Source organism: Vigna umbellata, chromosome 5 (genome assembly GCF_029865625.1).
Source record: "Vigna umbellata cultivar VRB3 chromosome 5, Vumbellata_1.0, whole genome shotgun sequence".
In the NCBI taxonomy this organism is placed as follows: domain Eukaryota; kingdom Viridiplantae; phylum Streptophyta; class Magnoliopsida; order Fabales; family Fabaceae; genus Vigna; species Vigna umbellata.
Genome location: NC_142169.1, coordinates 63,119,733 through 63,140,957, shown reverse-complemented (window position 1 = coordinate 63,140,957; position 21,225 = coordinate 63,119,733). Strand labels below are relative to the sequence as shown.

The 21,225-nt window shown below is 32.6% G+C and overlaps 3 protein-coding genes across 4 annotated transcripts; 2 read left to right on the top strand and 1 right to left on the bottom strand.

Moving 5' to 3' along the window:
- Positions 1 to 1,876: 1,876 nt before the first annotated feature.
- Positions 1,877 to 5,094, top strand: LOC124822435 (KRR1 family protein). Its single transcript, XM_047294437.2, has 3 exons — positions 1,877 to 1,970; positions 2,547 to 4,654; positions 4,830 to 5,094. Exon 2 carries the CDS (start codon positions 2,633 to 2,635, stop codon positions 4,631 to 4,633), a length of 2,001 nt encoding a protein of 666 aa, XP_047150393.2. The 5' UTR covers positions 1,877 to 1,970; positions 2,547 to 2,632; the 3' UTR covers positions 4,634 to 4,654; positions 4,830 to 5,094.
- On the bottom strand, positions 5,095 to 11,472 carry LOC124822434 (6-phosphogluconate dehydrogenase family protein). Its single transcript, XM_047294436.2, has 10 exons — positions 11,216 to 11,472; positions 10,962 to 11,050; positions 10,303 to 10,417; positions 9,502 to 9,652; positions 8,360 to 8,442; positions 7,769 to 7,864; positions 7,546 to 7,688; positions 6,986 to 7,070; positions 6,045 to 6,124; positions 5,095 to 5,299 (listed from the first exon to the last, which is right to left on the bottom strand). Exons 1-10 carry the CDS (start codon positions 11,309 to 11,311, stop codon positions 5,203 to 5,205), a joined length of 1,035 nt encoding a protein of 344 aa, XP_047150392.1. The 5' UTR covers positions 11,312 to 11,472; the 3' UTR covers positions 5,095 to 5,202.
- A 3,288-nt stretch (positions 11,473 to 14,760) lies between these two features.
- On the top strand, positions 14,761 to 17,085 carry LOC124822433 (uncharacterized). Of its 2 annotated transcripts, none has more exons than XM_047294435.2 (4): positions 14,761 to 14,919; positions 15,291 to 16,109; positions 16,304 to 16,462; positions 16,632 to 17,085. In XM_047294435.2, the coding sequence occupies exons 2-4, from the start codon at positions 15,300 to 15,302 to the stop codon at positions 16,863 to 16,865; spliced, it is 1,203 nt and encodes a 400-aa protein (XP_047150391.1). In that variant the 5' UTR covers positions 14,761 to 14,919; positions 15,291 to 15,299; the 3' UTR covers positions 16,866 to 17,085. The 2 variants fall into 2 exon arrangements, with proteins under 2 accessions (XP_047150391.1, XP_047150389.1); XM_047294433.2 differs by lacking the exon at positions 14,761 to 14,919 and adding an exon at positions 14,931 to 15,067.
- Positions 17,086 to 21,225: the final 4,140 nt, after the last annotated feature.

Below are 21,225 nucleotides of genomic sequence, written 5' to 3'. Positions count from 1 at the left end.
TTTTGGAAATTTTCTTTTCATAAATTTAGTTTATAATTTGCAATTAACTTTCTGAATATTTAGTTTTATTTTTTTACAACATAAAATGGTCTTATAGGATTGAAGGTATCATGTAAAGATGCTTTTTTTTTTCACACTGTTTAGTATTCGTTCTCTTAGTTTATTGTTTTAGTCATGGAAAAAAAAATGTTTACAAAATTCTCTAAAGCTTAAGTCCATATTTGGTGTACTCTAAATCAAATCTGTATTAAATTAAATGCTAAAAGTGAGAGTCAAATCATTATTAATATATTTATGGTTTAATACCTCTTTTGGTCCCTAGAAAGGGGGCCAATGTTCAATGTGGTCCCACCTTTTTTTAGAAGTTCAATGTGATCCCATCTTTTGTAAAAAGTGTGCAATCAAGTCCTTTTTGGAAACGGCGTTAAGTTTTTAACGGAGCAGCTGACAGGGTGGACTGAAGTTAGCTACGTGGCTTTGTGTGGGTAATACGTGGCAGTGAGAGGGTGATTCGTGGCTGTGAGAGGGTAAATCAGAAGTTAGGGTTTGAGTTGCAGAGAAATTAGTAATTTGGGATTTCTTCTTGGTAAGAGTCCTCTCTCGCTTGCTTCACTTCCACCATTTATTTGAGAGTTATTGCTTTTGTTTTTTTTATTAACGTTATTCTTCATTCCATCGTCCATTTCCAAAGCACAATCAAAATTTCCTTCTGGGCACCTCAAAAACAGGTTCTTTGTTTTGTTTCTTTGGGTCCCATTGAGTTGTATCATCAAAAAACAAATTTCGGAGTAAAGCAGAAAACGAGTAGGATAAGGTAAGGCAAATTGGGAACCTGGAACAAGAAAAAGGGTAAAAGAGTGATTGACTTTGAGATATTTGAATTGCTGAGTTTGCTTTGAGTTCAGTTTTCGAAGAGAAGGGGTAATATGAAGGGCAGTCGGGACATTGTTCTGGTGAGCCAATCTTGATTTTACCTAATTGTGGATGGCGTTGTAACCCCAATGCGCGTGTTGGAATCTGATTCCATTGCTTCGGTGAAAATGAGGATTCAGCAGTGCAAAGGCTTCGTGGTGAAAAAGCAGAAGTTGGTTTCCGATGGCAAAGAGATAGCCCGGATCAAGGAGTATGGTATCGTTGACGACAATGTTCTTCGCCTCTCTGATCTTCTAAGAAATCCCAAATTACTAATTTCTCTGCAACTCAAACCCTAACTTCTGATTTACCCTCTCACAGCCACGTATCACCCTCTCACTGCCACGTATTACTCACACAAAGCCACGTAGCTAACTTCAGTCCACCCTGTCAGCTGCTCCGTTAAAAACTTAACGCCGTTTCCAAAAAGGACTTGATTGCACACTTTTTACAAAAGATGGGATCACATTGAACTTCTAAAAAAAGGTGGGACCACATTGAACATTGGCCCCCTTTCTAGGGACCAAAAGAGGTATTAAACCTATATTTATTTATAAGATTATCTTGTTGACTATGATTTTATTTGAATGAATTTTATTTTTGATTAAGTCTTCTGATACTAAGATTTATTTTTAGACCGTGATTAATAAGACCGATAAATCTTTATATCTATACATTACATAACAAATGTCATTTTATTTTATAAATTGATTCTAAAATTGTAAATTACAATCGTGTTTTTCTCAGCTAAACTTTTTTTGTATAAAATACTATCTATAATATACTGTAAATGGAAAATAGAAGATAATTTTTTTCCCTTGAATAACCATTTTTTAACTAAAATGATGCACCATTATAAACTTAATTCCTTAATAATTTATTTATTGGATCGGGTGGGTGGGCGGAATCGGGTCGGGTCAGACCAGTTAGATTAAAAAAAATAAAAAACCAATTAGGGTTTGGTGGGGCATGAGAAATTCAGAAGCGAGTCTGTCTCATTAGAACCCCTCTCAGCAATGTTGGCTCCGTTCCCCAGCGTCTCAAGTTAGCCATCTACGGTGCGTCCATTGTCAACTCACAGTTTTTTTTTTCTTAATAGGATTATGTTAATTGGATTATCGTTTATTGCAATTCAAACTTTTAATGCATGTTCTGTATGTTGTTCTTTGCTTTGTATTGTATTCTATGTATTCCCTGTCATTTGACTTCGATGAGAATAAACTTGATACCGTTATCCTGTGTTCTGTACTCAATTATGTAGTCCCCAAACCACACTGCAAGTGCCCTTTATTGGATTTGTGTTCGTTATGTTGGTAATCTGTATTTTATCTCTTGGGTAATTCGTTTCTTCTAGTCTATGTTCTGCATTCTAGCTGTTTGATGATGTTCCTTACACCTAACAGGTTAATTATGTTTAATATTAACAAAAATGAAACATAAAAACAAACATATCTTTTAAATAAAGTGTTATGTTCCTGCAAACTTGAAACAATGATGTACTGTATGAGAGGATTATAGTTCTATTTCTTTCGGGTTCTTGTTTAATCCCCTACAAGTTCTGTTGCAAGATTTTTCCAATTTTCCTGTATTAACGCAAGGCTTGTTTGGTATTTATATATGTATTGAAATTTCAGATTCTATGCTGGGCATATCTTTGGAGGAGCTGTCTTTTTGGCGAGATTAATTTTGTTGTGATTAGCCTTATCACGCAGTGTAGAGAATGCCTCTTCAACTTTTTGAGGGCAGTGATTCCGAAAACGATGACATTTCAAAAATCAAGATCGACGAGGGGTATGCTCGCAAGTTTGAGCACAACAAGAAGCGGGAGGACCTCCAGCGGTTTGAGGAATTAAAAAAGAAGGGTGTTATTGATTCACCTTCATCCTCCCATTCCGGAGATGAGGAAGACTCCGAGTCTGAGTCATTAGATGATGTTGACGATGAGAAACTTGTTAATTCTACAAAGAGTGACAAGGAGCTCTTTGATGCCTTAATTAAGGTGAAGAAACAAGATCCTATTCTTAAGCAAAAGGATGTTGAGCTTTTTGGTACGGATGATAGCAGTGATGATGAAAGCGACGAGGAGGGGAATCTTAAATCAAAAGAAAAAAGGGGTGAAAAGCCAATGTATTTGAAGGATGTGATGGCAAAGCATTTGATTGAGGAGGGGGCAGATTTTGGCCATGAAGACGAAATAGATGAAAAGGGAAAGCAAAAGGCTAAGAAGGTAATGCCTTCCAAAGATGAGCATTTTGTTAATAAAGATGGGAAGAAAACTTACGGTGATGAGCAGGAGGAATTGAAAAGGTCTTTTCTGAGAGCTGTAGAAGAAGAGGGTTTGGAGGATGGTGAAGAAGAGTTTTTCACTGTAAAGGGGAAAGAGGGCGAAGAGGATAAAGTAGATAGTGATGACAAAGAGCTTGAGGAGAAGCTGGATGAATATTTTGGTGGAGATGTAGAATCAAATGAAAATTCCAAGTTTCTGAGAAGCTATTTCATGAACAAAATGTGGATTGACAGGAGTGGGAAGGATTTGGATGTTGGAGAGGACGAATTGGAAGAGATTTCTGAGGATGAGATAGAGCTCGAAAGACAGGAAGAATATGAGTATAGGTTTCAGGAAAATCCAGGAGATAGGGTGTTGGGTCATGCTCGGAAAGTGGAGGGATCAGTGAGGAAGAAGACAAATACAAGGAAGGAGCAGAGAAAGAGCAAGGAGGAGAGAATGGCTATAGCACAAAACGAGAGGGAGGAGGAGTTGAAGCATTTAAAGAATTTGAAGAAGCAGGAGATACAGGAGAAGGTTAAAAAGATAATGGAGACTGCAGGGATTAATGATGATGATCTAATCCCATTGTCTATGGCAGAAATCGAAGAGGAATTTAACCCAGAGGAGTATGATAGAATGATGAAGGCGGCATTTGATGATAAATATTACAATGCAGAGGATGCTGACCCTGACTTTTGTAGTGACAACGATGACATTGAGAAGCCAGATTTTGAAAAGGAGGATGAATTACTTGGGCTTTCTAAAGGCTGGGATGAAAGCGGATCCAATGGTGGGTTTTTAGCTGCAAGGGAAATAGTGTTGAAAGAAAAGATTGAGAATACTAGTGATGATGATCTCCCAGAAGGAGGAGATGAAGAAGGAGATGAGGAAGAAGAGAAGATTCCCGAGGAAGGTAGTCGGAAGAGGAAGCGCAAAACAGCACTTTTGGAGAAAGCAAGACAGGCAATGATGGATGAGTACTATAAATTAGATTACGAGGACACAATAGGGGACCTGAAGACAAGATTCAAGTATGCTAATACAAAACCAAATAGATTTGGCATGAGTGCCTCAGAGATACTATTAATGGATGACAAGGAATTGAGTCAATATGTTTCCTTGAAAAAGCTTGCTCCCTACCGCGATGAAGAATGGAAACTAAGCAAACAAAAAAGATACGCGCTGAAGATGAGGGCTAAGGAGCTTCTACGTGCAAAAAGTTTGGAGAAGAAGAAAAGGAAGAAGTCAAAGGTTGATTCTGGCAAGAAAACTTCGTCAAGAAGTGTTGTGGAGGAAGAAAAAGCAAGCCCGGAAGAATCAAATGTTAATACGGATAATTTGTCTAGGAAAGCCAAGAGAAGGCGACAAGGGGCTAATTTGAAGTTGTCACAGTTGAGGCTTAAGGCTTATGGTAAAATCCCCTCAAAATCCAAGCATGGAGGAAAGCACTGAAAGTGGCAATAATTTTTGCAGGTAATAATTACTTTAACGCAAGGTTAATTTGAACTAGCTATATTAAAATTCAATGGTTTAATGAAACATTTCCTTTCTGCTTAACAAGAAGTTTTATTTAATTTATTCTTGAAAAAGATTTGTCCCCCCTTCCACAACCTCGTCCGTAAGTAACTTACTTTTGGGTGTTTTGCAGAAGGAAACCAACTAACCAAGGAATTTATAATTTAGAAGAGAATTGGAGCTTTAATGTTGAAAAATACTGTGTGGTGGATGTGTTGGCCAAAGTGTTTGTGGAGAGAAGTTTTGCCCGTCGTTATATTTTCTCCGAATGATTAGAGTAAATGGAATTTGTCTGTAAACTGTCAATTGGACCAGCAATTCGTTTTGATGGTGCTCGTTTCTGTATTTTTTAACATAGCATTTAGAATTTTTGCTTTAATATATGTTTTTCTCGTGGATTCACAAGTCCTTTTTGATTTATGCCAAGTTGCAACTGATTCTACAACTTAATCGAATCCAAATGTTTACAGTTTTATGTAATACAAGTACACAACCAACGAATTAATTTACTGATCGCGGGGCTCATCTAGGCCAGAGTAGTAATGACGAAAAGCACACGAAAAGTCTTTGGCTTCATAGCCATTGCTGCAGAGCTCAGTATATCTGCACAAAATAAAGTTCATTAGTAAATAAACTGCTTCATATTCTCAGGACTAACAGAATTTGCACTCACAAGAAAGATGTTGCCAAAGAAGTTAAAGCTATATATATCTTCTGCCAAATCCGAATTATATTATACTTCGACACCAGCATAACGTGTGTGCAATTCTTTTGTAGTGGTAATGCGTTTTAAAATCTATATGAAATTAATGAATTGATTTTTTTGGATATTAATTACCAGTAAGATAGTGATTGATATTCGTTGCAGTGATAAAGGCACGTCATAGCATAACGCGAAAGTGTTGGTTCAAGCTCAACTAGTATACAAGGTATATGAAGCACATCGGATAAAGTTTCCCATTCATTCCTAATAAACTATTGAAATATGAGGACCAAACATTCATGAATTTGGGAAATACAAATAGAATCTCATCCAACATTTTCGTGACCAATTATTTACCAAAATAATTAGTTAAAAAATGTACACTGATAGAGCCGTCTCCGTATATGGCCTTCATATTCAACAGATTTATTTATCTATGTAAACAAACATAAGTTGATTTATCCAGTTGGTAGTTTGCATAATTTGTTTTGCTTTAGTAAAAACAGTGTTTTGCACCTTAATGCTTAACCAACACATTCATATTATGTTTTAAGGTCCACAACCACAACAATTTTAACCAGCGGAATTAACAGCAAAGAGTTGTACATGAAATGCAAAGGCTGTGCATGCAAAAGAGGGACTTACATCTTTTGAGCTTGCGATGTTAGTGGGAATGTGCATCCAGCCAGTTTTGCTGATTCTACTGCTAGGTTCAAATCCTTTGCCTGGAACACACAGAATTAATTTGGCTTACTTTTAAGAACCTAAAATTCAAACTCCAGCAAACACACAACACTTACACACTTGTTTATAAAACTCAAAATTAAATAAATAATAAAATTGATCTCAGAAAGAAAAAAATAATCACAATAGACTTGTCATTCAGTCTAGAAACAATTTTTTGTTATGAAAATCTTTATTAGCAAGTTATACATATTTTTGAATATGGAATCCAACATCAGGTTTCACAAAACAAAAAAGGAAGAAAGGATCCCGAGAAATGTATAATAGATCGCCAGGAGCGAAGTGAAAATAGTAAAGGAAAAGAGAAGCAGCATAAGTTAAACATCATTCATATAGGACATGCAAAAGCTCTAAAAAAGAAATTTGTGCAATAAATAAAAAATAGCTGGTAGTTCCTAGGAAGTAGCCTAATAAAACAGAGTAGAACATTGAGTTTTGTCATACACCAAAGTTTTCAAAATGGCATTTGATTAAGGTAATTTTATTAATTTCACTTGGAGTTGTTCTAGGTCTACAATCTAAATGCATCTACGAAGTTAATTATTTTTTTTCTGTTTTTCAGGACAAAAAATCGCAAATTCTTACTAATTAATTATTTAACATGTATTGAGTTACTAAAAGGGAGCATGTAAATTTCAGAAAGAACATGACCCAAGGTAGAGGGGTTTTTCAGAGAGAAAATAAAAGCTTGGTTAATTATGTCAATGAGTGGCTATTCCTGTTGAAATATATCAGTAGGTCCAAATGTTCGCTCTGTAATGACTATTCATACTATAGATTTCCAAATGATACAATTACCCAAATTAAACATGTGCAGGTAGAGTTAAACGTCAGTTACTTACCATAAGCTTGGATGCAAATCCTCCTATATAATCCCTTGACGAAGGCACCCCTTCCATCAGCCCAGGAACTGGGTTGTAAGCATCACTGTAATTCATGCAACATTAACCTTCTAAAAAATTCCTTAAAGGTTGTGAACTAATCAATATATGAAAAATTTATTGCTCAAAAAAGGAAGCATAATTTTGTTATCGGGAGAAAACTACAAGCAAAGGGTCTCAAGGAATATAACAAGACAACAGATACGAGGCCAGTCTTTTATAGGAGAAAATACCAAGAACGAGTTTGGAATATGTCCTTTGCAGTGATGCTAAGTAAAGACAACCAAGTTATGTGTCTCTCAGATGATGTACTTCAATATTACAGCCTTTTGAATTTCATGTTACTTTCATTCGTATTAGGGGAGCAATACTCCTTACCAATTCATTTATATCTACAATATGACAGTTACTAACTCTGAGGCCTTTAAGAATCTTTGCTACCACATTTTGTCAATGATGGTGGTGATTATAGTTCATCAGACAACTTCCTCTTTGAGTCGAGAGAAAAAAGAACCACGTACCTACTCCAACAACGAGCACTGGAGCAATTAAATATATTTGTCAACGTGCTAGCAGAAACACCTAGAGATTGGCCTAGAGCAAGAGCTTCTGATATTCCAAGCATGCTCACAGCCAAAGCCAAATTATTGCAGATTTTTGCTGCCTAATAACAAAACCCAAGACTAATACGTGACTTACAGTTAAACAGACATTTGGGAGACCAATAAGTAATGTGTAACTTACGGAACCACTTCCTGCTCCACCACAATGTATTGCACTTTTACCCATTGAAAAGAGTAAGGGTTTTGCAGCAAGAAATGCTTCTTCAGAACCACCAACCTGGGGAAGTTCCATTACATGTTCACTACTCAATTTTTTCCAAAAACTTACAACTTTTTTCTATGACTGTTTTAGCAGTGTTACCACATTACAACATTTTTCAATTAGCCAATAGTACCTTTGATGCATTATAAATAATATTGCGGCATGATTATAGTCAAAATTTAACATCAAATTGTGAACGAACACACTAAACTTCTGTGAACTCCTAGTTTGGTCACCAGAGCATCAATTTGGTACTTGAATGATACTTTTTTGACACCAGAATAGTCCAACAGTTATTGCAAACTTGGAACAGATTGAGACTACAATAAATGTCCCTACTTTTTCAAACACCACATTGGGAGTCTCCTCTAAAAGTAAATATCTTCAATGGGAATCGGAAAAGTTAGTCATACAATGTTCGTTTGGTTTCTGGCATCAAACAATTAAGCCAAAATTATATTGTAGTTTTATGTAGATTCTCAGAATGTTAGAATAAAACAGTAACAATACCATAAAAGTAAGTGTCCCAGCTTCAGCTGCAGTTACACTTCCAGATACCGGAGCATCTAACTTGAAAGGTCTTTCCCAATCACCTGCACAATATATAATCATTGAGTACCACAACGCTAAAGGAGTAAATTAACCTACTGATTGATTGAAATCCTAGAAGAGGAGGATGTTAGGACAACCCCTCTATACATTAATAAAGAATAATATAACAAGATAACTTATACTCTAGAAGACTTTGTCTAACACCTACACATTTTCCTTTAAGAACCATCTTCAAAATGAATACAGATTTCATTCTATTTGCAAAGCAATGACTGATGATAAAATGTGAAAATCTACTCGTGCTAAAATCTAGACAACTCAATACAACAGAAAGTGGTGGGCAATTTTCAGTTTGGAATCAGTTAGGTTATCATAGTTCTATGCTTATTTTACACATTCCTTAACTGCAGATCTGTTATTAACTTCAAAATCAATTAAAAAGTTGACGGAACATGATGCAACACAATGACTGAAATTAGATTCATCCTTATGAGAAAGACTGATAGGAATAACGTTAGAAACATTTGCCACATGTGATTGATAAAAGAAACAAACTCTGAGGTAACAACTGTTGTGAGTTTCGGAAAATAAATTACAGAATATTTATTAAATATCTGAATGGCAAGATGACAATAGAAACATTTGCCACATATGATTTACAAAGAAAATACACTCAAAGGTAGAAAGTGTTAAGAGCTCCATAAAATAAATCAAAGGATCTTTATAAAATATTTGAATGGCAAGATATATAAAATGCAGAACCCCAGCTTTGTGATTTTAACAATAGACATGATACTCTGGGTTTCTGTGTAGACCAAAATGAACAAACACAACGAGGTAAGTGTTCAACACATTCCATGAGGAGGATAAAAGTTCCACTCAAGTTTTATACAAATACCAGAATTTTGTGAATTGGATACCATAGCCATATATACAAGTGAAAGACATTTTCATAAAATGGTCAAGGATTTTCCATTAGCAACAAATCATCATGAATTAGTATGATAAAAATAACTCTGGTGCTAAAAGGAGTAAGAAATTCATACATTCGAAATTTAAGTTACAACAATTTATTTGGTTGACACTTCACTTCATGTTACCTTTCTTTTCTTTTAGAATATAATTAGAAACTGTGGCAGAAAGATTTCTTGATGTTTCTGGATCAATAGTGGATGAATCTAAGAACAACCATGGCCTTAGGAGTTTTCCACCATGAAGCAAACCATTTCTTCCAGTGTAAACATCAATCACCTACTTAAATTAAATATGGATGATATTTTGGTATTAGAACAAAGTCATATAATAACATTGGGAGCATTAAGACAATTCATTGAAACCAGACATATGCTAAATGAAATATTCAGGTGCGCACCTTAGAAAACCGTTCAGCTAAATAACAGTTTACAATTCAAGGCAGTCTGCTTTAAATATTGATGCCACGATTTATGTAAAGATAAAGCTAAATGGCAGAAAGGATACAATCAGACTATACAATAATTTGACGCAAGGATTGACTATTAAATAAGTTCATTTATATGCCTCCAAATATACATTACAAATCCAATGTTATTTCAGTTAATGTGCTACATTAGGTTAAATAGGGAGGAATTGATGACAAAAATGAGAAAATATTAGGTTTCATCATGTTACAGAATCAGAAACCACTTTTTTTGTATATATGGCAGCATTATAGGTTACATCAAACATCTTTGAAATTCTTTTTACCAAAGAAACTATATGGAGAAGTTGACAATCTTATAATCTGAGCCAGTTTACAAAAAAGTTGAAATCATAATTCAAATAATAAGTTGTCGAAGAACTATCCAAGAAACTGGAGCCATGAAAGATGTAATGTATTCACGTGTAAGGGAATGCCTTTTGAAACTAATGACCCTACTCACGTGGGCAGAAGTAGGTAACATTGTGATTACAACATCACTTGCTTCTGAAACTTCATAAGGTGTTTTCTTTGTGGGGATTCCCATCTGAGAGAACAGGTCGAGAACATCAGAGTTTCTGCAAATTTTTAAGAAATTCAATTAACAACACCTCAAGCATTCTGCCTAAATAAGTAAGATTTGAAACAACTGAACGGTTGGGATGGAGGCCCAAATAGAAAATGAGTAAGCAGTTTGAGGATTCTACAGGATGATCTTAGAATATTAGAATGTATTATAAGTTCATATTTTCAATTTCCCTACATAGTGACACTTGTTGGTCATTTTTCAGTTGCTGACATTTCCGGGTAATATAAGTGTATTCCTCGTTTACCAACAATAAAAAAATTAATCTTTAACTATTATCTTCTCAATAGTTCTTCAATGGAAGATAAGTTTAGTTTTACAGTAGTGTAACTTTCAGCTTCCTAACAAAAACCCACTTATATTAGCAGTACCATTAACTCGGACTCCCCTTATGAATCATACTCCCAAATCCATGTCCCAAATATCTATATTTTATGAATTGACCGTACAAATGAAATGAAAAAACACAGGACTCTCCGAGGACAAATTTAAGAACAAAGGCATGATCAGGAAATTGGAAATGCTTAAAAGATTACAGGTCATGAACTGTAAGACTGAATCCAGCTTTGATCAGATTATTTGCCATTCGGGACCCCATATTTCCAAGCCCAATGAATCCAATATTCTGCAGGGCATCAGCGAAGAGAAGGTGAAAATTTACAAAGCATGCATCAACTTAGCAAGTAACAAGTCAAACAAAAGGGTACATAATCATGCCCACATTAAGTGTTTTTGCATACTCAATTTCAGCTTAGCAAGGCAAAAATTAATGATAAAATTAGAGAAAAACCTGCAAGTGAGGAGGGGGACCCTGTGCCGAAGAGAAAGCGCGTAATGAAAAACATTTCGAAAGAGAAAGCAAATATTTCACCCTGCAAATCGCCATTTCTATCTGTGTTCTCTTATTTCAATTTCCAACAATGACACCTTTTTTCTTCGCAAAATCAAATGAGACACTCACACTGGAACGAAGGAACCACATGCTTTAATATAAGATCAATTTAAGTACGAAACAAACTTCAGTGTCAGCATGGATTTCTTGAGATTGACATTTCAATTTTTGTGTCAATTTCTACGTTAAAGTTTAAATCAATTACTAATTAATAAAGCCAAGTGCGACAAATACATTTTTTTTATTAAATTGAGGATAGGATGTGTTCGAAGCTTAATATTTTTTTAATTTTATTCGACATTCTATGCTATGATTTATCATTATTAATTATATCCTTCCATTTACAATCACATTTTCTTAGTGTTGAAGACAATGCTTAAAGGAATTAAAAATTTATAATATTTACTGGTACAGATTATCCAATTTGATATTAATAATAAGATATTAAGTTTATGTTTCTATACACTATTCTTTCTAATCCCTGTACAATAAACAAATGATCATTTAACACTGTTATTTTTTGTTTCGTTTTGTAAAAAAGATAAGAGATAATATTTTAAATACACTCTTTATATAATTTTCCAATTTTTATCCTTATTTAATTATTTAATCTGAAAAAAAAGAGATAAAACAAAACTTAGGATAAGTATGAATCATTCTCTGAATGTTGACACGGCATGACGACAAACTCGTCCACCTTTCAGACCATTACTATAATCTTGTTTACTTATTTTTTTAATTTTCAATTCTTTTATTTATTCCTTCAAAAAAATATTTTATTTATAAACTGTATTGGGACTGAACAACCAGAAAAATGAATCAAATGCAAATAACTTAAATATTATTGCCTGAAAATGAAACTTTAAAAAAAATTATAAGAAAAAGTTAAAACAATTACCTAATATCGAAAACGTTAATGAACTTGCCAATTTTTTTATAGTTATATGCTTAAGATCTATAACTATTTTAATTATTATCTTTATGATGAATAATGTGTAATGATTAAGATAGCTTATCTTTCTACTTTTCTTTATACTTCATTTTTTCACAAAATACGAGGTTGGCTCGTATTTGTAGCAGTTTAGTATCAATTTAATCTGAAAATGCACTTGTTATCAATTTAGTTTTGTAAACTTTATTAATAAAAGCAAACCAGTTCTCAAGTATGTAAAAGTTCATTATTGATTATATTTAGATTGTAAAGACACAATTAATTAATACAAATTAATTAATTATATTAAAACAGTAAAATAAAAAATATAATTACGGATACATATATGAGTGTATTTCTTTTATACGAAAGAATGAAGATGAAATTAAAATTTCATATTTATGATTTAAATACGAGAAGAAGATAAATAATTTTTTCTTTAAAAATAAACATAAGATAACAAGTGAGACAAGTGAAATAAACATAAGATAAATAATCACTTGTCAAAATCCAATCCTGTCTCACTTGTTTCTAGTGTTAAAGATATGAAATAAAAGATACATGTATTCATATTAACAAGTGATTTTTTTAACAAATTAATTTATAAAATAAAGATTTGCTTAAACATATATACAAGGTGCGGATATTTACTGATAAAATTCGTTAATATTTTTAAGTATTTATTATCATATTGTTTATATTATATCAAAGTTAAATTTAATTAAAATTAAATTTTAATTTATATTATATTTATAAATAATTTTGTAATTTTATTTTAAAAATTTATAAAATATTTGTAGATATTTTTTAAATACGTAAACAGATTTTGTTTTGATCGGATAGCATGTAGATACTCAACGTGATACATTGTCATACCAATACATATTATTTAATTTTGTTTTATTTTTGGTTAAAATGAGATCTTCAAAAACACGGCTGATTAATGAGAGTTGTACTCCTAATTATAATCACCCATCTTAGTTCAGAACCACAGGCTGGATTGTCCTCTTTGGATGAATTTGTTTAGCAAGTTTCTTGAAAGCTTTCTGTACCCTATAAATGAAGGGCTTCCACTTTCCATTCTACACATTTGAGTTGAATAAAAATTATAATTTTGTGAGATTTTAAGTATGAGAGTTTGATATTCTTTGTTTAGATTCTTAACTATGAAAAGGCCTTCAAGAATCACATCTTTCTGTTCTTGAATTGACACCAGATCTTTGACAGAAGCAAGACAATCTGCAAGAGCTTTTATGTGAATAAGATATTATTTCATTTTGTCGATCTTCAAGCATCATTGATCTTAACAGTGTTCTAAGTTGCCATACATATGATCGAGTTTGTTTCTGGAAGTATTCGTCATCAATTTTGTTCCAGACTTCAACACTTTTAATATATATAATTATATAAAATTTTAAAATTAACAACTTAATCTATGATCAATGTTTTTAAATAATTTTGTACAAAACAAAAAATGCAAGAGTTTTTCAATATTTTCTTGAGATGCAATATAGTGTAAGGCAATATTTGGTGAGAAGTTAATCAATGACAGATATATGATATGATGTAAGGTGATGTGTTGTTCGGAATATATAAAAGATTGAATAAGTCCATATTCAAGACCATCACAGATAACATACCTTATAATATATTTTTATAAGAATTAGTTTTTTTATTTTATTTTATAAGGATAGGAGTAAACATTCTTTTTAATGATTACAATTTAAATTCTGTATATTTATAGACAAAAACATATTGAACTTTTGATAATATTCATGATGTTTAATAATTTTTTATAGATATTAATTAATATTGATTATCAAATAAATATTTCCTAAAATTCAAATTAATCGGACTATTATATAATTACAATTTTCTTTAATACAAATAAATTATTTTTATAGTTTTGGATCTGCTTCAATTATGGGTCGAAGTTATCTATTTATTGTATCACCTCTTTTATGAAAGTTTGAATGCTTGTTTTCACTTTACCGTTTCTTTCAATTATCTGTTTTGTCAAAGATTCGATAGCTATATAATAATAAATGTATATTAAATTGTATTATTTATCTCTTTATAAAAACTGTATTTATAAATGAGTTTTAGATTAACGACTACTTAATCATGATTCACTTGATAATACTTAGATTTTGTTGTAACTTAATCAGTATTAAATTTAATAATTGTGATTGTTGTCATAGCATGTCTGACTCTCTAAACTTCCATTCTAATTGTTGAGATAGTCATAGGTACAATATCTTTTTTTTTTTATCCACAGGAAATTGCATTCAGATTAGAATATATGAAATAGGTTTAGTTGATTGAATATGATGGATGACTTACAATAAATAAATCTCTCATTAATGTTGGATAGTTACTTTTGAAGATAAAAATGTTCAAAATGTCAACGCCTTTTCGTTTTTCTTGCTGTGTTGCTACTAAATTCGAAATCTATCAATTTTGTTTACTTTATGAAAATCATTCAAACCTAAACTATCTAAATTCAATATCCATGCTTCTGGCAAACGTCATGGCTTAGAGCATACGAAAGCAAAACACTCCATCTATCGCTATAAAAACCTTTGTTCGAGGTTTACAATGAAACCACTTTAGCTGAACAATCATTTCCTAGTTACTCCTCTTTCTTGTCAAACTAATTACCCTATTTGAGGTATGTCCTTTCGTCTTCCACTGCCACTATTTTTCACTTATTGCAACATACTCTGCAATCATCTGTCATAAAAAGTTCTCAGCAACTTGAATACCCATTTGGCTCTCTTGCACGTTGACTTCATAAACCATCAAAATTAGCTAACATGGTTTGCTTCTGTTTGTTCATTAATTTTGTCTTTTTTATTATTATAATTATTTTGTTCTAAGCTTTAATACAGAAGAAATATAAGTTTTAAAATGTCCTTGTATGCATGATCTTTATTTTAGTTTTCTACTTTGGTTACTGGTTTGCTGAAGATGACACACTTTCCTTAAAATTTCTTACAGTTAACTATATTTATCTGATAAAGATTATGCATATGCTAACAGATATTCGACATGAGATTGGTTTCATGGACACTATTACTTTTGGTTTCATGCACAACATACTCATCAACTGCTATGGGGAAACCTGAGAACGACATAAAAACATCTGTTTTTTTATCACCGAGGTTTGAGCTAGGTCCAGGGTCAGTTGCAAACAAAGTTTATTTTGATGTTGACATTCCAAGGGGCCATATTGCAATCAAAAGTTTCAATGCTGAAGTGGTTGATGAGGCAGGGAAATCAGTACCTCTACAAGAAACATATCTCCATCACTGGATTGTAGTAAAATACCACCAACCTAAAAATGTGTCACTCAATAACAACCAAACACATATTGTTGAGCTGAGAAACAGTGGCTTGTGCCAGGAAAATGTTCTTGGGCAGTATTTTGGGCTTGGATCTGAAACAAGAGGAACTGCCACTGATATTCCAGACCCTTTTGGGATAGAAATTGGAAACCCTTCAGAAATTCCATATGGTTATGAGGAGAAGTGGTACATCAATGTGCATGCCATTGATACAAGGGGTGTGGAAGATAGGATGGGATGCACTGAGTGCAGGTGTGACCTATATAATGTTACAACAGATGGGAATGGAAAACCTTTGAGTCCATCTTACAAAGGAGGTTTGGATTGTTGCCCTGATGATTCTCACTGCAGGTTGGAGAAAGGCTTCAATGGTCCAAAGAGAAGCCTATATCTGAGATACACAGTGAAGTGGATCAACTGGGATAACCATGTGGTGCCCCTTAAGATTTATATACTTGATGTGACTGATATCTTGAATGTGTCCAAAGGAATCAGTCCAAATCATACTTGCAAGGTAAGTAAAATATTTTTCTAGAAACATATACTAAAGGATTATACTTTACTCTGCAAGTTAAAGTTGGATAATTATATTAACACCACATGCATTGCTTTTTATAAACTACACCTATTTTTTCTCTCTCTGTATACTATTTTTACACATTGACTTTATTAGATATAAGTAACAAAGGATTTATATATTTGGTTCAGGTTGAGTATCAGGTTGAAGCTTGCAGCAAAGGGTACAACAGTAGTAGTGCTTGCATTGATGTAAAGAAAACAAGCCTCCCAATGCAAACTGGTGGTTATGTCATATATGGTTTTGGTCATGTACACTCAGGTGCAACTGCTGCAACTCTATATGGACAGGTGCTGTTCGTCAACAATTATAGTTTTCATTCTAAACAGATCAATATTCTTGTAGTAAATGAGAAAAAATGAATGGTGCTACATATACTTTTACTCTTAAGACTAACATGATTTGTAATTTGTGAGATGTTAACTAAGTCTTTGAAATTTTGGTGTGAAAATAATTCAGGATGGGGGAGTGATTTGTTCTTCAATACCAAAATATGGAAATGGAACTGAAGCAGGAAATGAGAAAGGGTATGTTGTGGGAATGTCCACATGTTATCCTAAACCAGGTTCTATCAAAATAATAGATGGTGAAAGTCTAACTCTAGAGATTATATACAACAACAGCCAAATGCACTCTGGAGTGATGGGCCTTTTTTACATCTTGGTGGCTGAAAAACTTCCAGACAACCTTTGAAATTCTTGTGTCCTAATGATATCTCTGATATCATTTTGGAAGTGGATCCAAGACACTATTCTGTGATATCTATATGAATAACTGGAATAGAATAAAGCTAGCACAATGATTTGTAATATAATAGGTAAGTATGAATGTATTATACAAGTTACATCTTCAGATAACCATGTCAACATTCTTCTTGGAGAAAAGTACACATATATATTATCAGCTGGTTCTTTTAACATATATATGAGTGTGTTGAGTGTAGATTTTACTTTGTAAATTATATAAAGAACGAGTCAAAGTAAAATTAAAAGTTCTTTCAAGATTAAAAGGTAATATGATGATAAATTAATTTAAAATAAAAAATATACATATTCAAAAGCCAAATTAAAAAATCTCTTCTGCATATTTCATTTTATTATAAATGTTATGGAGCTGTAAATAATTTGAATTGTTTAGGAATTCCACACAAAAGACTCAAGTTTGATTTAGATTAATTTTTAAAATAAGTCAAGTTTTTAAATTTTATAATTTCGACAATTATAAGTCATGAATACCTGTAATAGAGAGAAAAATTAAACCTACAAAGACTTAATAGCATATCACATTTATATTTCTAATTGTAGATTGTTATCCAGAATTAAATATCATGTAATGACTGAATTGGTAAAGTTAAATTAATTCGCCAGAAAAAAATTCACAAAAACTAAGGGAATTAAATTTAAATTATATATGCAAATTAAACTTTCTCAGTCGCAAACAAGCTCGTCTTTTCCATAGACTAAATTAAGTAAATGAACTAACCTTAAATAAGTGAATTAACCTTAACTAATTCATTTTTATAAATCAAAACAAAATATTTAGTATTTCACTTTTCTAATAAGTTCATGTTAGACATGATTATCATTACATTTAAATTTTATTAAAAAAGAAAAGAAAATTATAAAGAATCACGTCAAACTCATAATAAAATTATATCATATAAATAGTCAAAAAATATCTAATCATAAAAAAATCTTAAAATTTTCTTCACTAAAATCAATTCATACTGTATACTATATATATTAAAAGACAAATTCTTTATACTCTATCACGAAAAAGACAAATCTTCATCATATTAAAAAAAATTATCATTAGTTAAACCTTTAACTTTTCAAAAATCGTCTTTAATTTTTAGAACTTTAGAAGATTTAATATTAATTTTCTTTGGTCCATATTTACTAGATTTCTTTGTAATTTGAACCGATTCATAATCTTTTTTAGTATTAGAATCTTCTATCTCATTAAGCATATTAACTCATTTGGAAACTATTTTCAATTTCTATGTAAAACGAGTCTCTTTATATGTCAAAAGATTAGGAAGTGTCCCTGAACTGTTATGAGTCAAATTTAATTATTGTAAATTTTACAAACTATTCACAATGAGGGTGACATCCTCCAAAGAACTAACCAAGGAATCAGATTCCATAGCACATCACCATCTAGATTCTTAATAAGAGAAGATCCATTTACAATACAAATATTATCATGATTACTCACCACTAGCTCAGGCGGTGACTGAGCAACAAGTTGTACCATAAAAGACTAAATCACAGTCTCCACCATAGCTTCCACCATTAGCTCCACCATGGGCTTTACCACTTGAGCTAAAGATCCCTTAGTCCCATCTTGTGCACTAACAATCTTTGGATGATAATGTTGTTGTATTTTTGTGTCAACGGTTTTCTCTCCACTAGAAATAACATTGGTATCCTGTTGTAACCATATAAAATTAGATAAGTCATGATTGATCATTTTACAATTTGAACAAAATAGAGATAATTTCTCATACTTCATATAAGCAATAAATGAAAATTTTGGTTTTTCCACCAAAATTTGATTAGGCAAATCAGATAACAAATTAACTTCAATCAAAACACTGCAAAGAAACCTCGAGACTTATTCTTGATATAATAATCTAAAGATAGTGTACTAATTCCTTATGCTATTGAGAGAATTGTTTTAAGTTGCCAATAATATAAAGGAAGAAAATGTATGTGAGTCCAACTTTGAGTTTTCATGAGTTTCATAAAAACAAAAACAAAATCTTTTGTCCAAGAAAAAACATGACAAATGTCAGAAGATAAATTCAAAGTTCCAATAGTCAAAACCCTTCACATCTCTTCTAAAAAAGAAAAAAGAAATCATAGAACCTTTGACAAATGGAATTGTCTTCCATTGACCCAAATGCTTTCAAGCCACATCATGTATCTTACAAAGTTCTAAATATGTAAGCAGTGTATCACATATTCTTAGATCTATAACCTAGACTTTGGGATCTAGAATGGTTGGTTTTTTTTTCTTGTAGGTGTGGTCCTAGAAAATACATTTTATAATGGAGTTCATGCTGCTAACTTTTCACCGAGGGATTCACAAGAATCCTTATCCCTACAAGTTTGAAAGAGCAGTGTATGAAGATTGCTAGGGGTTCCTATATTTAGCTAGAAAGTTAAATACAACAACAAAAAGTGAAACAATAACTTCATGAATTCATTCTAGCTATATTCATAGAGCACCGAGTAGATTTTTTTGTGAACATCTATAAGTAGATTAATAGGTTTTTGGTAGGTAATACTATTTGATTGTTTTTTATACTTACTGAAAAACTGTGCATATATTTTTTGTAAAAAGGTTAGAGCACCCTAAGTGCTCCACAATCAATATATTTCTTTGCTAATAAAAAAATGCCTATACAAATTATTTTTGCACTCCTCCAAACCAACTAGATAAGCTTTTTTAGTAATATTGAGAGATTTCTATAGTACATGAATCTATTGATCACACACTCAACACTAACACACATAAGCAACAAAGAATAACTCTATATATTCCTCTTGTATTAAAAGAAATTAGAAGAACACACCCAACTCCCGGGAACACTCTCTATCCACAAGAATAAACTCTTGTTTACACAAAGAATATCAAAAGCTAACCCTTTACAATAGTCGTTAACCTTTTTATAAGGTTCCCCCATCCTAACCAACTGTTAACTGAATTACTAACTGTTAAACACTCCCCCTAATCGCCTTACCACAATAGTAATTTCTCTTCCTCCTCTCATAAACCCTTAACACTCTATCATTACCTACCGCTTCAAGTTCAACCTTGTCCTCAAGGTTGAAGTTCGGGAATTGCTCCTTCATGGTCAGCTCATCCTCCCACGTTGCTCGTCCGAGCTCTTATCCTGGTTCCTCGTCCTTTTTCCAAGAATGTCCGTGATCTCTTGTAATTCTTGGTGAACACCTCTCATTTCTGCCTTTAATTCCTCCACCATCGTCTCCATCGAATTAAACCTTCCTTCCAGCGCATTCATTCTTTCATCCATCCTTCCCTCTAGTGCATTCATTTTTCCTTCCATCTCGCTCCACACCTTGGGATCTGGCAGGTCGGATCAATTTGATAGATTTCTTTAGTACATGAACATATCTATCACACACTCACCACTAACACACATAGGCAACAAAGAACAAAATTGTATATTCCTGTTGTATTCAAAGAAAGTACAAGAACACACCCAACTCTCAAGGGAGCACTCTTCCTCCACAGAAACAAACTCCTGTTTACACAAAATATCAAAAGTTAATCCTTTACAATAGCCCTCAACCTTTTTATAAGGTTTCCCATCCTAATCAATTGTTAACTGAATTGCTAACGATTAAGCACTCCCCCTCTAACCACCTAACCACAATATTAATTTCTCTTTCTTCTCTCATAAACCCCACTATCAAATATGGACAAAGATCATATCTCTTTATACAAAAAGAAAGTAATTGAAACAAAGAAGTATCACACGCATTATTAAAGACCTGGACAAATATACGTTTTTGTTTGTGTCCACTCATTTGAAGAAAATTTAAAGAAAAGAAAGATAGTTTTTCGTAATCTTAATCTTATAATTAGCTCCAAGGAATATCAAACCCAAAAAAAAAAAAACAGTCATACTTATGTCTCATCAAGTGGCTAACCTTCCTTTAACAACTACCTTCCAACCAAGTATGTATACCCAATCACTTCCAAGATCACGAACGAGCACTCCATATAATGCACAATCAATGTTCCACACGCAAAATCTCTACCTCTACAAGCCACCACCAAATATTAGCTAGAGTTCTTCAAATTCTCCTAAAACACCGCTTATAGGATTTGCGTCTTAATTGTTATGATACCATGTAGTCATTTTTCCCAATGTTTTTTCTTGGCGTTGTAGCAGTCTTACCACAAACAATGCAGAATTTCAAGTGACTGCTATACTTGTCCATAACTATCCTTAGAAGGATGTAACTATTAATTCTTTAAAACCCGACCTATAATTAAATCAGTCAAAATACTGTTTCCA

Bases quoted from the DNA above. Each gene is read 5' to 3' on its own strand.
- LOC124822435 (XM_047294437.2), top strand. From the start codon at position 2,633: ATGCCTCTTCAACTTTTTGAGGGCAGTGATTCCGAAAACGATGACATT.
- LOC124822434 (XM_047294436.2), bottom strand. From the start codon at position 11,311: ATGGCGATTTGCAGGGTGAAATATTTGCTTTCTCTTTCGAAATGTTTT. The intron at 9,653-10,302 runs GTGAGTAGGGTC...TAATTTAAGTAG, and splicing joins TGTTACCTACTTCTGCCCAC to GTGATTGATGTTTACACTGG. The intron at 8,443-9,501 runs GTAACATGAAGT...TATATTGTGCAG, and splicing joins TATTCTAAAAGAAAAGAAAG to GTGATTGGGAAAGACCTTTC.
- LOC124822433 (XM_047294433.2), top strand. The intron at 16,110-16,303 runs GTAAGTAAAATA...TATTTGGTTCAG, and splicing joins GTCCAAATCATACTTGCAAG to GTTGAGTATCAGGTTGAAGC. The intron at 16,463-16,631 runs GTGCTGTTCGTC...AAAATAATTCAG, and splicing joins CTGCAACTCTATATGGACAG to GATGGGGGAGTGATTTGTTC.